At 44.2% G+C, this 17,093-nt stretch overlaps 1 protein-coding gene across 1 annotated transcript in view; it reads left to right on the forward strand.

Annotated features, from left to right (window-relative positions):
• CTNNBL1 (catenin beta like 1) overlaps window positions 1–17,093 on the forward strand; it is a 161,106-nt gene that overhangs the window by 120,112 nt on the left and 23,901 nt on the right. Inside the window, exons 12-13 of the mRNA XM_005688545.2 lie at window positions 13,560–13,657; window positions 15,356–15,436. Of these exons, the coding sequence (XP_005688602.1) occupies window positions 13,560–13,657; window positions 15,356–15,436 (179 nt within the window). The remainder of the gene's footprint in view (window positions 1–13,559; window positions 13,658–15,355; window positions 15,437–17,093) is intronic.

Genomic DNA, 17,093 nt, shown 5'->3' on the forward strand with positions numbered 1-17,093 from the left:
TGTGGATGTCTTTTTCCATTCTTCCTGTTTGCAAACTTTCAAGACTGGGGCGATTATGAGTAGAGCTGTGTGCGAGTCTTTTTCTAGTCGTATGTTTTCATTCTCTTCAGTAGATACCGAGGAGTGGAATTGCTGGCTCATTTGGTAATTGTTCATGGGTTTATTGATAACTAGAATCTTGTCATTGAGTTGAGGGAGAATGTCTTGTATGTCTTCCGAGCTACTTCTTCCGTTTTACAGTCACGGAGATTGAGGCCCAGAGAATAGGTGGAGAAGAGGCCTCGTTAGAGGCACATAGGTTTTCCTCTGAGTATGGACTGGAAACCTATATCTCTTTACTCTGGTGCTCTTTATGTTGTACCTCCTTTCTTCCCCCAGAAAGGGGGCAGGGAAATGGGGCTTCTTTCTGAAAGATCATTAGCTATTTCAGGTTTTGCTTAGGGAGCATTACCTGTTAGATATACCCAAATGCAATTTGCTGTGTTTATTACATATGTTTCTGTGATAATCTGGATCCGATCCTGCTTCTCCTCCAGTGTACATTCCTACACGTCTTCCAGGATGATCTTTCTCGGACAGAAATCTGGTCATGCTGCCTGTTTTCTGTCAGTTCTGTAGGTCCTGCAGGATAAAGTCCAGCCTCTAGTTGAGTCTGTGAGGGTCTTGCTCACCTCTCTTCGCTCACCTGCCATTTCCTTGCCCACCCCCTGCAGCCTGTCCTGTGTCATGTTCATTTCTATCTCCATGCCTTTAAATCTCTTGTCTGGAATGCCGTTCCTGCCTTTGTCTCTCTGATAAATTCCTTCTCATCCTTCAAAGTTTGGCTCATCCAGACCCTGTCAGGGAGTCAATTATTATTTCTTTTTTATACAGATATATCTGTGATAGCTAACTGTTACCATGCTGTTTAGTTAGGATGTCAAATGTAGTATTAGTTGAATGCCTAGCACGAGGCTAGACACTGCAGGTGTGGCAGTGAATAAGATGTGGTCCCTGCCCTGGAGGAGCGCACCATCTGTTGGGGAGATGCACGCAGCAAGAGTGGTTTCAGTAATGCGTCCACAGTATTCATGGACCAGCAGTGCTGGGGGCTCCCCTCCCCACAGCCTTCCAGGCGTCAGCTATTTTGAAAACTTTATCAAATGAAACTATCTCATGATTTTATTGGTAGCGCTTAGAAAGCTGAATGCTTTTTTAATATTCTTACTGGGTATTTTTTTTAACTCGAGGAAAATAATCAAGTTGTATTATAGTGGAACTAATGAGGTCACTTCCTAGTTATTAATAGCTGAGAAACTCTAGGAGACAATTTTTTTTTTCCTGAGTCTCTAGTTTCATATCTGTAGAATGGGGAGAATAATAAACCTGTTTCAAAGGATTGTTGTGAGAATTAAATAAAGTAATACATGCAGACCACACATAAGCACATAGTAGGTTTATAGTAAATGTTGCCCGTTTAAGTCCCCAGTCTCTAGCCCAGTGCCTGCCAGGATTCAGCAAATGTTTGTGAAGAATAGGAATGTATGTATTTTGTGTATGTGTTAAAAGGGACTATATATAGATGCTAACACAGATCCATCTGTCTTGAGAAAAGTGTTCAATTTGACTTGCATCAATATTCAACTGGCGTGTCTGAGCACACACTCGTGACTCTTCTAGGGTTACCACATCCCCTGCTAGGCAGATGTCCATTATGACGAAACGTAAAAAGGGAAAAAAATAATAACAGAGACAGAGGAGTGTGATGTTATGGCTTAATTTGACAGGGTCTCCCGCTACTTCAGCTGCCAGTGCCAGGCATGGAACAGATTAATCTGTATTCCAGCACACCCCTACTGAAATCAAGATCGATCTAATTAGGGTATTTTAAACATCCTGTTTGCATCTAGAGTCTTACCAGAAAGCAGGATGTCTCTCTATCTGGGGGAGCTCAGAGGGGAGGTGGGCAGCAAGGTTCAGCAATAAAAGAGATGGTTTTAATTCTGGAAATAAGGGAAGACCAGTTCTGTGTGATTTTCTTAAAACAAAAGAGCTAATGGCCTCAAATGTTCCATGGAAACAAAGGCAGCTCTGCAGCATGGCCTGGAATTTTAAACTGGCCCTGCAGAATCTTGCCTTGACATGGGCCTGATGGTTGAAGTCCAGGGACCATTTCCATGCTAAGAATAGAACTCTGGCTGACCCATATCATTCTTAACCATTTGGGCTGCTGGAAGGAGATGCAGGCTCTGAAGCTGGGTAGGCAGACCAGCCCTGAATTTATTCCCCCATGAGCCATGCTGGGCCAACATTTAAATGCCAGGCCATCAGAATATTGGTTAGGGGCCACTTTCCATAGTCCAGTATGTCTGTTTATCCTTGATCTGCACCCCTCCCTGACCTTGCCAACCTAATTACCTCTTTTCTGTTTTTCACCTTCTAATTTTTTTTATTGGTGTAGAGCCGATTAACAATGTCGTGAGAGTTTCAGGTGAGCAGCAAAGGGACTCAGCCAAACGTATACATGTATCCATCCTCTCCCCAACCCCCCTCCCACCCAGGCTGCCACACTAATTACCTTTTATCCCCCTTCCCTCCCACCACGCTGATCTCTTCCCAGTTCTTGGCCTGTACCCTGTGCACTCCAGCTTCATGCCTTTGCGTCATGCTTGTCCATCTGCTCGGAATACCATTGTTCCCATTGCTCTTCTCTTGCCTGCTTCTCTTCTTCAAGGCTCAGCCCAAGTGCCATCTTGCCTACCAGTTGCCCCAGGTATCCTCGCTGGAAGAGTATTTGCCTCACTAGTAGCTTCTGCCCCTTTCCCCTTCACTGTCACTTTCTATCAAGTAATTTTAGACATAATATACCTGAGTCACCTAGAGGGCAGAATTCTTGTCTGCTTGTCTCGGTCCCCAAACTCTGTATCTTGTATGTTGTAGGAGTCTATCTTATGAATAAATGAATTAGTGTCCGTTCCTATGCCAGAGACCGTCGTGTGGCCCAGCTCAGCTGGTTAGTGCCTCCTCTTCCTTTCTGGTGAATATGATCTTCCCCCTGCCTCAGGGGACCAAAACGCCAACAGAGATACAAGCGGGACCCCTGCGAAATCCAGAGTCATGGAAAGAGGAGGAAGTCACCTTGGGAGATTGTTACTCTTCACCTTGTCACCTTCTTCCTTGTTTTCCATTCCCACCCCAGTCCTCACCTTGGGAGACTCGTTAATATAAATAGTAGTCCATGTGTCCCAGGATTCGAGAATGTGGTCCAGATCTGTGCTTCAGGAATTAAATGTGCTCCTAGAACCCAAAATCCTAGCTTCGGTCTACAACTTAACCACAAAACACTTGGAGCTGTGAGCCCACAGACGTTTCCTTGCCGTGTAATATACCCAGCCTTGCTCATAAGACGCTGCAGAATAGCTTCTCTAGAGGGGACCATCCTCCTTCATCTCTGCAGGCCCATCTCTGCAGTACATTGCCGGGCACGTAGTGGGCACTCAGAAGTTTGAGTAAAGGAATGGCTGGTGTATGTCCTACTTTGTGCCCTGTGATTAGTTGTCTGTGATTATGAAACTCATAAAGGAGAACATCTTTTTCATTTCCTCTGCAGATCATGTGTTGTGTTTTCAGCTCTTGCAGCAAGATCAAAAGGCAAATGATTACCATGGCAAAGTATGTTTAGTTTTATTAAAAGAAAGGACCATCTCTGCTTAGGTGTGCTGTGTCCTTCAGCCTACTGGTAAATAGCCACTGCCCACCTCAGGGCTGCCCACAGGTCTCCCAGAATCTTGTATTATTTGGCTCCTATAAAGGCAACCACACATAAAGCTCTTTATTTTAATTTATTGTGGGATTAAAGAGTCTGAATGAAGTTGGCCTTGTTCCATTTTAGGGTTAGAACAAATCTTGAGTTGTAGAAAATAGCCCTACCCGCTGAGAAAGTCAAGTGATTCAAGTTCCTATTTATCTCAGCAGGAGCTAGATAGACCAACTTGTTTACAGGCCTGGGTGGCTGAAAGAACTCCTCGCAGAGTTGATGTTAGCCTATTGGGATCTGGACCATTCTTCTTTAAGAATAAGGATGGGAAATGCAGTTCCATCTTACTCTCTACAAAATTGGCACACACTGTATGTAAGAGGCTGGTTAGAGTGATGGCCACAGTCTGGTTGTGCCATTCTGGAAAGACTTCTTATCTGGGTTCTTAACCCAAAGAGTCATCCCTAAGAGATGAGAACACTCTGACGTGTGTGTGTGAGAGACAATAGCATACATCAGGGTTCATCAGATTCTCAAAGGTGTTTATCATGATTTTAAGAAGGAAAAAATGTGGTGGGGGTGGGAGGGGTGCCACAAATTGCAGATGTAGATTCCACTGGCCTGGAAAGTGACTTTTGACCGGAAGCAAATCACATCCTTTATCAGGTCTATTGTTTCTATACTCAAAATCCGAGAGGAGTTGAACTAAAGATTTCTGATTCTCCTTTCAGCTCTGAAAATGACAGAATCCTTACTGACCCTAGAGAATCAAACTTTTAGCCTTGCATATGCACCAGAGCTTCCCTGGTGACTCATCTGAAGAATCCGCCTGCTATGCAGGAGACCTGGGTGCAATCCCTGGGTCAGGAAGGTCCCCTGGAGAAGGGAATGACAGCTCACTCCACTATTCTCACCTGGAGAATTCCATGGACAGAGGAGCCTGGCAGTCCATAGGGTCGCAAACAGTCAGACACAACTGAGCGACTTTTTTTTTTTTAATATACCTGGGGGGCATCTAACTCATTGCTAATCACTCTTGAGAGACCCTGAAGAGTTGATCTGGGGGAAGAATGGGCCAGAGCCACCCTTCTAAAGCATATGCTCTTTTCTTCCTGGGCCCTGCCGCAGAGATTGTTCTCTGCAGTGGGAGCCACCACCTCTACCCTGTCTGTGTTGACAGCTCCATAGCCATCCTTCACCTCCATTTTATCCTGTAGAAATGACAGAGCAGCTGAGCGGTGTTGGCCAGCAGATAAACCTGTTATCTCCTCTGCTTTCTGTGCCAGCAGCTCTCCCCATCTCCTTGGTCCATGAAAAATTGACACCACCTTGGGCTGAAATCTGTTCCTAGGGAAGCTACATTTATTAGTGGCTAATGAAACCGTGTGTGTGTGTTTGTGCTCACATACAGGCACAAAACTTGGGGCAGATGAAGTATTTTCCTATCTGGCAGGCACCAGTGACCTACAGCCAGCCACAACACTCAGAGAAAGAGAGAGACGGAAAGAACATAGACAGATTCAGGTCTCCTGAACTAGGCAGCCTGTCCTTTACTTAAAAATCCCAGGCAAACAGGTATATATCATTTGTTCTTAGAGCACCACTGCAATTGGTCAAGGTATCTCCTGCTCCAGGCTGTGATGAGTTATGGAAATGCATGTTAATATTATCTAGTTCCAGGAAAAATGATCCTTCTTGTTTATTACATTTTCTTTTGTGAAAATTACAGCTCCTGTTACTTTCTCTGTGCCACCAGCACTTCATACCTCATCTTGTTGAGACATACAAAGAACATTCTCTTGGGAATTCCTTGACCATCCGGTGGTTCAGTTCAGTTCAGTTCAGTCGCTCAGTCATGTCCGACTTTTTGCAACCCCATGGGCTGCAACACGCCAGGCCTCTCTGTCCATCACCAGCTCCCAGAGTCTCCCCAGATTCACGTCCACTGAGTCAGTGGTGGCATCCAACCATCTCATCCTCTGTTGTTCCCTTCTCCTCGCTCCTTCAATCTTTCCCAGCATCAGGGTCTTTTCCAGTGAGTCAGTTCTTTACATCAGGTGGCCAAAGTATTGGAGTTTCAGCTTCAACATCAGTCCTTCCAGTGAACACTCAGGACTAATCTCCTTTAGGATGGACTGGTTGGATCTCCTTGTAGTTCAAGGGACTCTCAAAAGTCTTCTCAAACACCACAGTTCAAAAGCATCAATTCTTTGGCGCTCAGCTTTCCTTATAGTCCAACTCTCACATCCAACATGACCACTGGAAAAACCATAGCCTTGACTAGACAGACCTTTGTTGGCAAAGGAATGTCTCTGCTCTTTACTATGCTGTCTAGGTTGGTCATAACTCCCCTTCCAAGGAGTAAGAGTCTTTTAATTTCCTGGCTGCAGTCACCATCTGCAGTGATTTTGGAGCCCCCCAAAATAAAGTCTGCCACTGTTTCCACTGTTTCCCCAATCTATTTCCCATGAAGTGATGGGACTGGATGCCATGATATTAGTTTTCTGAATGTTGAGCTTTAAGCCAACTTTTTCACTCTCCTCTTTCACTTTCATCAAGAGGCTCTTTAGTTCCTCTTCACTTTCTGCCTTAAGGGTGGTGTCATCTGCGTATCTGAGGTTATTGATATTTCTCCCAGCAATCTTGATTCCAGCTTGTGCTTTCTCCAGCCCAGCATTTCTCATGTTGTACTCTGCGTATAAGTCAAATAAACAGGGTGACAATATACAGCCTTGACGAACTCCTTTTCCTATTTGGAACCAGTCTGTTGTTCCATGTCCAGTTCTAACTGTTGCTTCCTGACCAGCATACAGGTTTCTCAAGAGGCAGGTCAGGTGGTCTGGTATCCCCATCTCTTTCAGAATTTTCCACAGTTTGTTGTGATCCACAGAGTCAAAGGCTTTGGCATAGTCAATAAAGCAGAAATAGATGTTTTTCTGGAACTCTCTTGCTTTTTTGATGATCCAGCGGATGTTGGCAATTTGATCTCTGGTTCCTCTGCCTTTTCTAAAGCAGCTTGAACATTTGGAAGTTTACGGTTCACAGTACTGCTGAAGCCTGGCTTGGAGAATTTTGAGCGTTATTTTGCTAGCGTGTGAGATGAGTGCAATTGTGCAGTAATTTGAACATTCTTTGGCATTGCCTTTCTTTGGGATTGGAATGAAAACTGACCTTTTCCAGTCCTGTGGCCACTGCTGAGTTTTCCAAATTTGCTGGCATATTGAGTGCAGCACTTTCACAGCATCATCTTTTAGGATTTGAAATAGCTCAACTGGAATTCCATCACCTCCACTAGCTTTGTTCATAGTGATGCTTCCTAAGGCCCACTTGACTTCACATTCCAGGATTTCTGGCTCTAGGTGAGTGATCACACCATTGTGATTATCTGGGTTGTGAAGATTTTTTTTGTACAGTCTTCTGTGTATTCTTGCCACCTCTTCTTAATATCTTCTGCTTCTGTTAGGTCCATACCATTTCTGTCCTTTATCAAGCCCATCTTTGCATGAAATGTTCCCTTGGTATCTCTAATTTTGTTGAAGCGATCTCTAGTCTCTCCCATTCTATTGTTTTCCTCTATTTCTTTACATTGATCACTGAGGAAGGCTTTCTTATCTCTCCTTGCTATTCTTTGGAACTTAGGATTCCGCTAACAGGGCCCCGAGTTTGATTCCTGGTCAGAGAACTAAGATCCTGCAGGCCGGTAGGCCCAGCCAAAAAGAGGAACATTTTCTTACAGTTCCTCATCCATCTTAATCAGGAAGGTGAAACAAGGGAATTATTGAGAAGTTCTGGTTCAGTATTTTGTAGAACTGCTCCATTCTTTATTTGGACTCTACTAGAAATTACTTCTGGAAAGAGTGATTCAGTAAAAGAGAAAAAAGGGGTTGTTAGTCACGTCTTACCTGCAGATGGCCTTTCACTTCATTTTCCTCTCATTGGAACTGCTGAGTTTTTCCTTCATCCACATTTGCATAGTGCATATCTTTTGGACTCAGTGAGCCCCTCATGAAGCACATTTTTGGGCTTTGCACAGTTTAGTTTCTGATCTCTTATTAAAAGCTTTGGATTGCCTTTTACATGTGGGAAGCATGTAACCTGTTAGGAAAAGTTTGCGTTTTGGAGTCAGACAACATGAGCTCAAATCTCAGCTCCCACCACTCTCTGAAGGACATGACCTTAAGTAAGTTGATTAACCGCACTGACACTTGGATTCTGCATTATAATACAGAAATAGGAATAGTACCTTTCTCATAGCTTACTAGTGAAGATTCATTGAAAATATTGTATGCAGACTCAATCCTGCTGTTATAGATACACAGTCAACTGGTGACAGTTATTATTGTACCCTGCTTACTTTTACTTTCAGATAGGATTTTGAAGCAATTTACAGCAAAACACTGTGGCGATGCTAAATCTTGGCTTCGAGTAAGAATTTGTCAAGACAGATGTCAAACTGGGGGAAATATTTGCAGTATAAAAGACGAAAGGGTAATATTCTTAATTCATAAAGAGCTCATAGAAATCAAAATTGGCAAAGGATGTAAGGCCAGGCACTTCACACACAGAGCAATACAAATGGTCAGTAAACATCAGCAAAGGAGTTCGACCATATTCATAACAAGAACAAAAACGTGCTAATCAAAAGAAGATTCCGTTTTTCACCTACCAGGTTGTCATAATTTCCAAGTTGGATAATATCCAACCTGAGTGAGGATATGAGAAAACGGATACTCTTTTATAATATGCTTCCACTCTCAATGTGTGTATGTGATATATGTGTATGTTCATGTTACACAGCACATAGCTACGTGCACATACTGGTTAATTAACTTACTTAAGGTCAGGTTCTTGAGGAAGTGGTGGGAGCTTTGATTTAAACCATGTTGTCTGACTCCAAAATGTAAGCTTTTCCTACTAAGTTACATGCTTCCCACACAATAAAGGTAATCATCAAAACTTTCTATATGTATAGAATGCATACGTACACACACTGAGGGTTAAAGTCAATTGGTACAGCCTTCTTGGAAGACCATTCGTCAGTGTCTTTCCAGAAAAATTTTTTTTCTGGGTTTCTCTGTCCTTTATTTCCCATAGGCAAATCTATATACCTCAGTTGAATTGGCCTGGTAATAGTTTGGGCTTCTGTTTGAAATATTTTGTAAACCAAGTTATCTCCAGCTTCTAGGAAACAATATATACAGTAAAAACAGACCAGTGTGTTTCTGTCTTCAGTATCCCCTTGCTCCACCCACCCCCCCACCGCAACCCTGTGCCTGTAGAAGTGATGTCTCTTCCTGCTGTAATAGCATGGGCCCTAGGTCAGTCCATCTGTGCTTTCTTTTAGTTTTTCAACATTATGTATGTCAAGAGCTTTTGATTCACCCACTTCCAGCGCTGCTGCTGCTGCTAAGTCACTTTAGTCGTGTCCAGCTCTGTGCGACCCCATAGATGGCAGCCCACCAGGCTCCCCCCGTCCCTGGGATTCTCCAGGCAAGGACACGGGTGCGTGCAAAATTGTATCCACGCCAGAAATAAAGGTATAAGTGCCACAATGTGTGTTCATGGATTTTCACTGTGGCATTACTTCTAACAGCAAAAACAAAACAACCCAAAACTGGAAACCATGTAAAATAACCACCTTTGGGGACATTAGTTAAATTATGATAAATAAGTTAGGCAAAATTCTGCATAACCATTTAAAATAAAAAATGTGTTGATATGGAAAGATACAGAAAACCTCTGTGTGTGTGTGTGTGTGTGTGTAGACACATTTTTTTCCCCTCCCCTGTAAATATACACGAGATACTTAGTAGTTTTTTGTCGTTTGGAAGAGATGAGCAGGGTAGTGAGAGGAGTGGGGGGTGGAAATGTATTGGTACATGCTCAGTGAATAATTGTTAGGGACATTTATACCTTTTTGTATAGTTTGGTTTTTAACCATAACTATATAACCATTAATGATGCATCCATCACTTTGATTTTAAAAATTCATTGGTGGAGGACAGAAGGGATCAATAGTAAAGCAGTTTTTAAAAATTGATTCCTGTGGTTGAAAATAGACTCATCTTTGAGCTTCCTGGTAGCCAAAGCAAAGCAGGAACTCAGGTAAACAAAGAATTCATCAGGAAAGAGAAATATTTTCCTGATCTTGATCTCTGAAAGGGATCTAGCAGCCAAGGATTGGGCTAAACTCTTATCTAGTATTGTCTGTCTCCAGCTTAAAATTCACTTGTGGATTTTTGTGACTTCTCTCTCCAGACTCTTCCCCACCTGACTGGCCTCGCCTCCCTCGCGTGCCTGTGACACTCCGTCCACACTGGCCTTTGCATATGTGGCGCCCTCTTCCTGGACTGCTCTCTCTCCTCCACCTAGTTGTCAGCCGCGCCTTGTTTGTTTGGTTTGCCTTTATGATTTTCAGTTGTTCCCTGCCTCCAGTGGGAATCCCTCTAGGTCCGCTGTGCTTCGTCTGTGCGCCTCCCATCCCTCTGCCGACCTCAGCGATGAAACTTGGCACGCTGCACTGTAGTTCTTGTTTTGTTTTCCCCATGAAATGAGCACCTCCTTAAGGTTAGGGATACTGTGTTTGGAAGCTCTGATCACCAAGTGCTTGTCAAGCACAGGGATCAGTGGTCAGTGAATGACTGAGTGAGTCATCTGAAGTTTGAGTTCTGCCTCTTTTCACCAGTTAGCTGTGTGGACAAGTCACTTCTCTCTGGACCTCGATTTTTCTATCAGTACAGTGAGAGATTTGGCCCAGATAATCTGTGAGATCTCCGGGCTGATCCTTTTTTTCCTTCCTCTGTGGTTGTCAGATTGTCATACATATATATATATATATACACATACATGGAGGTTGTTAACAGTTGTCATGCTGAGTAATTTCAAAGTTTCAGAACTAAGCTTGTTAAAATTCACTGCTTTTATTATGACCTGTCCCACATCTGTTCACCAGCTGAAGAGATCAGAGCCACATCCGGTTGTTTGGCCCAAGGTTACAGAACTGATTATATCCCCCCGTCTTCCTTCCTGTAATCTTTTCCCCTTGATATACACAGAAGTTGTTTGTGTTTTGTTTTGTTTTGTTTTTTGCCTGCCATGAGCCTCTAAAGACGTCATTTCTTGTTCTGCTTTGTCGCCCTGAGCTGAGCCGTCTTGGTTCACTGTCCTTACCTTAGGTTCAGGATGTTTTTTCTCATCTCTCCCCACTCCTGTTCCCTTCCCCTTCCTTTGTGTTCAGGATGGAGATTAAAACATCTCAATCCCAGCTTCACAACAAAAGTTAGCAGAAAGATATTGGGGTGACCCTGGAGTCACCTTGAGAAGCTGTTTAATACCTCTCTCTCTACAGTGTATTTTATGAAAAACTTTATCCTTAAAAAAGTGAATCTACTGATTAGAGAGCATTTATTCAAACTCATGCCTCCCTAGGAGAAAAAGTCATCCACTCATTCCCAAATGCAAAATATCTTTAAGGACCGTTTTGTAACTGATGAGTGTATTACCGATGCAGGGGTGCTCTTACCCTGAACTTGGGATAGGCACTGTGTACAAAAGGTGAAAGCTATACAGAGGCATTTGAAAAATACCAAGAATTCAAGAGTGGTTTGTTTGTCTGGTTCTCCCCACCTCCCACCACTACCACCAAAAACTTGCACTGAAAACCTCCTTTCTTCCCATACATTCAGCAAGAATTTCTGAAGCACCTACTATGTGCCAGGCATTGTTGTGAGGCCAGGAATATATCAGTGAACAAAGCAGACTAAAATCCCTTCCTTCAAGGGGCTTATATTCTAATTGAAGGGCAGCAGTAAACAAAACAAATAGGTTCCACAGCAGGCATGCTCAAGGGAAGAATACAGCCAGTAAGACCTGGAGATAGGCGGCACTGGGGCTTTTCGTTTTTAAATAGGGCGGCCAAAGAGAAGCCTCATTGAGAAGAGGACAGCTGAGTAGGACTGGGTCTGAGGACAGCCACGCAGATGTCCTGGTGAGGAGTAGCTCAGGCAGGGAGAACAGTAAGCATGGAGGCCCCAGGACAGGAGCGTGTCTGGCATTAGAAAGCAGCATTTAGTCTGAGTGAGCTGGGGCTCAGTAGAGGGTTTTACACGGAGCAATAATAGGGTGTGACTTAGGCTTTAACTGACCGCTCTATGGAGATCACGGCGAAGGGGTGGGCGCAGAGTCCCACAAGCAGGCTGTTAGTATTCCCAATACTGTGCACCAGAGTTATGAAGGGCATGGGGGGGCAGCAGTAAGAAGGGATGGAATTCTGGATGTAATTTGAAGGTACAGCTGACAAGGTTTCTGTGGGATGTGTGAGAAAGGGGAGAATCAAGGGTATCGCCGCTGTGTTTGACTTAAGAAACTGGAGAGCATGGTTGCCGTTAACTCAGTGGATAAGACTGTGGGCACAGGTTTAAGGAGAAGGGTCAGGAGCTTGTTTTTGGACGTGTTCAGTTCAAAGGACCTGTTAGACAACCACGTGGAGAGAGCAGGTAGACGGATGAATGCATGAACCTGTGTTCAGAGAACAGAACTGACCTGTAGAGTTTGGGAGCAGTCAGCACAGTAAGTGGCCCAGTGGTAAAGAATCTGCCTGCCAACGCGAGAAACACAAGAGAGGTGGGTTCGATCCCTGAGTCAGGAAGATCCCCTGGAGTAGGAAGTGGCAACCCACTCCAGTATTATTGCCTAGGAAAATCCCATGGACAGAGGAGCCTGGGATCAGTTCCTGGGGTCACAAAAAGTCGGACACAATTGGGCACACACGCACGCAGCTGGTCTTTAAAGCTGTGGGACTAGATGAGATCCCCAGGGAAGTGAATGCAGCTAGAAGAAGGTGAGTAACTCTCGCATTAGAAGATTGGGGAAAGGAAGCATTGAGGAATGCTTCTGATATAAGTGAGGAAAAAAACAAATACAAAATTGTATCTGTGCTACCATAAGAATTCTTCCTTGTGACTTTAATAATCAGATGACTTTTTGAGAACCCACGGTAAATTTGGCATATGAAGGTATTCTCTGCTCAGTTTTCAAAACAGAATGTTTGTTGCCCACACTCTGGGCATTTTATTTCAAAATAAACATTTTTCTGCCATCTCCTTTTCAAGGTCATTCTTGATTTTTAAAAATTCTTTTTAAAGAAAATAACCTCTTAACAGCTAAAGCCTATAATATACCCTTCAATTACCCTCTTCTGCCCTGGCTAGAATAATAGTATCTCATAATAGAAGCCCATAGGTCATGTGAACTGAAAAGAAAAAACAGTTATCGTTTTGAAGTACTTAACTATCCAGCTGTCTTTAAACAAGTAAGGATTATAGCTGCACCAGAATGTAAGTGATAGCTCTGGAACCCCATCATATTTCTGATTTAATTCTGGGATATTTGCTTGGGAAAGTTTTAAGATGATTTGAGAGTATGATAGAACGTGTATTATTTGTTCATCACGTGCTCCCCTCATGGTTAGTATTCATACACTGTTCACGGGTTATTTCTGTAAATGGGGAGATTAGTTTGAGGTCTGTTGTGGACAATAGAACTCAATTAATTCCAGGCAGAACAGAAATTCCAACTTACTTTTGATTCAGTTGCTCAAGTTGTCCTTGGGGATGTAATCCCCTTTGAATATATTTCTTGTGCTGTCTGTGAAAATCAGTTTAGTTTTCCATTGACACAGTTTAGGTTCTTGTCTTATTAATCAATAGCAGCAGTCAGGAAAGGCCTACTTATTCCTCCTTCAATAGAACCAGATCAGGCTTGAAGAGAGGTAATAATTACTGCTCTGATCACAGCATGTTCTCTTTTCTCCTTCCCAACCCAGAGCATGTCTGTTCGATCCTTGCTTCCCTCCTGCGGAACCTGAGAGGGCAGCAGCGGACCCGGCTTCTGAATAAATTCACTGAAAATGACAGTGAGAAGGTAGGCGCTTGGTGGACTGTAAGATGGGGCCAGGACCCAAGGGGAGAAAAGGGCTGTCTCCCCAGTGCGATCTGAGGAGTGCTGGGTAGAGTGATCCTGCCCAAAAATGTCCTCTCCAGCATCTGGGCCCCATTGCTCTGGGTCTCAGAGGGTTTTCTGGTTGTCCTGCCTCTCATTTCCAAATGCAATTTTCCCAACCCCAAATATTTTGAAACCATTTCTGTATGCACTAATGTACCATTATGGATCATTAAGACGAGGAGGAAAAGATGAAGTCAGTGCTTTAAAAATTCTTAACATGCAGTGAAACCATTTGCTCCCTTATAAGTAATAGAAATACATGCAACTGTTGTCTGAAAAAAAAGAAAAAGGCCATCAGGTTAGGACAGAGAACGTCTTAGCAGTCGTGTCACCCTGGTGACATCATCTAATGTCTATGTGTTAGTTTCCTCATCTTTAAAATAAGGATTGCTCTCTAGCTTCCCTGCCTACCTTATCATGTTTTTCTAATGTTTAAGGAAATAGTGGATATGAGAATACTTTGTAAACTGAAACCTGTAAGATTTCAGGGTCTTCCTTGTTAACCAGGAAGGTGTGGGCACAGTCTTCCTGTCTGATGCCATGTTGAAGCAGCATCTATTATTAATACCTGCCCATGGGTAAACAGGCTTCCCAGGGGGCTCAGTGATAAAAGAATCCACCTGCCAATACAGGAGACACAAGAGATGCTGTTTCAGTCCCTGGGCAGGAAGATCCCTTGGAGGAGAAAATAGCAACCCCCTCCAGTATTTTTGCCAGGAGAATCCCATGAACAGAAGAGCCTGGTGGGCTACAGTCTATGGGGTCACAAAGAGTTGGACACAGCTGTGACGGAGTGCTCACGCATGCACATGGACACATAAATACACACACATACACACATACACACACACACACACAACACACACTGGGTAAATTCCAGGGTTACCAACAGCCGTGGTGGTGCCAACCCAGTAAAAAGAGGTCAGAAGTCTAGGCTGGCTTCACAGTGTTCCTTCAATCTCTTGGAAGTCTAAGGCGGAAAAAAAAACCAGAAACTTTTTCAAACCTACTGAATGTTCCTTGGGCCATATTTGAAGCGACTTTTGTGAAGTTTGAAACTGGTTTTTAGGTTACTGCTAAGCAAAAGTCAGGGCTTTTTTAAAGTTGCTGAAGGAGTTTTTCTTGCACTCTGTTCTCACTCAAAAGCAACTAAAGAGATTTTACTCAGACCTTTTTAAAAAAAGATTAGCTCTGGGGCAGAATCCGAACATGAAAGGTTTCAGTTTGAAAAAAAGAAGTTTCAGTAAAGTTCTGAGTGAATATCAAGTATGTAACTTCAAGCTCCTCTTCTTTGCAAGAAGGGACTTGAATTTTTATTGATTTATTTGTTTTTAACAGCTTGAATTCAGGGGAGTCCAAGGAGGGCTGGGAACACATGATGTCCTTCAGGAATGGACCTGTGTTCAGTATCCATGCTAAGCGTTTACTTTGTTCTGCCCCAGCTGTTTGATCCATTCCTGATCCATTCCAAGGGAAAGCTCAGATCCAGAGTGAGAAGTGGTAGAGGGGCTCTCCCTTTGTGTGGAGCCACAGTGAAATGAATAGGAGCTCTGCTGTTCTCTTGCCCAGGTATTCTCTTCCCTTCTCACTCACGCCTGTGAAACACCTCTCTTTCAGGTTGACAGGCTGATGGAACTGCATTTTAAGTATCTGGATGCAGTGCAGGTGGCCGACAAGAAGATTGAAGGGGAAAAGCACGTATGTATCTCTGCCTGTCTCTTGCCAGCTCTTCTTGACTTGCATTCCATTTGGGTCCCTGTGCACCCCGTATCTCCCCACTGGACAGGCCAGGACAAAGATGCCATCTGCCCTCATGGGCCAGTTAGCATGTCATGCTGAGCAGGGGACGGTCTGCCAGCGGTTGTAACTGCTCTTCTAACAGGATTGAAGTCCCTAATGAGGGCGAATGTGTACGGTCGAGCCAGGGCTGACCTGGGAGTCTGGGTGGTGGCACAGGTACCCCTGACAAGAGCGCCTCCTTGAAAACCTGACCAAGGCACAGTGCTGCGACTTGGTACCACCCTGGCAGAGTGTGTCTTGGCACACACACTTGCTGGCTTCAGTAGCCATAGGGAGGCACTGGAAGGAAGCTGGGAGGCCACTGAATTCAGTTCCTGCGTTTGCAGATGGAATCTGGAGACCTAGAGAAGGGAGCCCAGAGCTCCGCGGCCTGGCCCGCACACCGGGTCACGGTGGCTGAGCCGCACTGTCTGACGCGATGGTTGCTGGGAGAGGTGAAACCTGCTAGCTGTCTTTCCTGCGGGACTTAGCGTGGGTGTTACCCTGCTGCCTGTGTTTTCACCTCCTCCTGTTTTGCCCTCGGCCACCTCTGGCCTCTGCAGCTTTCTCGTCTGTCTCTTTAATCAGGACAGGTTTCCACATATGTGGGTTAATGTCAGATTTGTATTCTCTTCCCTAAAGACATTCCTCAGTTTTCAGTCAGGTTACAAAATGATCCTTTTCTTGCTTTTTTCAGAGTCGTTTTCTTTGCGATCTTGATTTGCTGTATCACTCTCTTTTTTCACTCTTCTTGCCTTAAAGACACTTGAGGCTTTGGAGCCTCACTGGTGGGAGGCGCGCCTCCGCAGCCCCGCCTTCTGTGTTGCTGGGGCAAGCCAGCCGTGGGGCAGAGCTGTGTGCATTGGGAATTGCGCAAGCATCTTCCCTCAAGCTGTGCCTCAGGCCAGGGTGAGAGACTAGAGCTTGGGGAAGACAGTGACCTTGTTGTCTGTGTCCTTCTTAGCTACCCATTCCCTTTCACAAAATATGCCTTCATTTATAAACAGCAGGAGACAGTAACCGTGTGTATCCTTCTTGTGGTTTCCTGTGCTCTCTAAACCTGGTGAGTCCTCAGATGTTTGTTGATTGGTTAGATTGATTGGCTGGAACTGTCTTCTTTTATATGATGAGACTACTACAAGACAAGTGGCAGAGACTCTCAATTCTGAGGCTGGACTTCAGATACCAGCATATTCTACACACAGTCCTTTCATTCCACACACATCAGCCTCTCTGTTTTATTCTTTGCTTAAACTTTGCTCTTCCATCTTTTCTTCCCTTTACAGCAGCGTATACATGGTCGATACTTAGTGATTGTTAAAATGCCAGGGTAATGTATTCTTTTTCTTGGACTGAACGGTAATTAGAAACAGATTGAACTTTCCCTAGACTTTTGTAGGGAGACAGCCCCAGGACAACTAGAACTCCAGCTCTGATGGCGTCCCCCAAGTTATCTGCTGAAGGAGATTTTCAGGATTGGTAGCAGGGACACCTGGGAGTCCGAGGACTAGGATTTGAGTGCAGGCATCTACCTCAAATTCACCCCTTGCCTCATCTTGTCACCACGCCTCATGTA

Source organism: Capra hircus, chromosome 13 (genome assembly GCF_001704415.2).
Source record: "Capra hircus breed San Clemente chromosome 13, ASM170441v1, whole genome shotgun sequence".
Taxonomy (NCBI): domain Eukaryota; kingdom Metazoa; phylum Chordata; class Mammalia; order Artiodactyla; family Bovidae; genus Capra; species Capra hircus.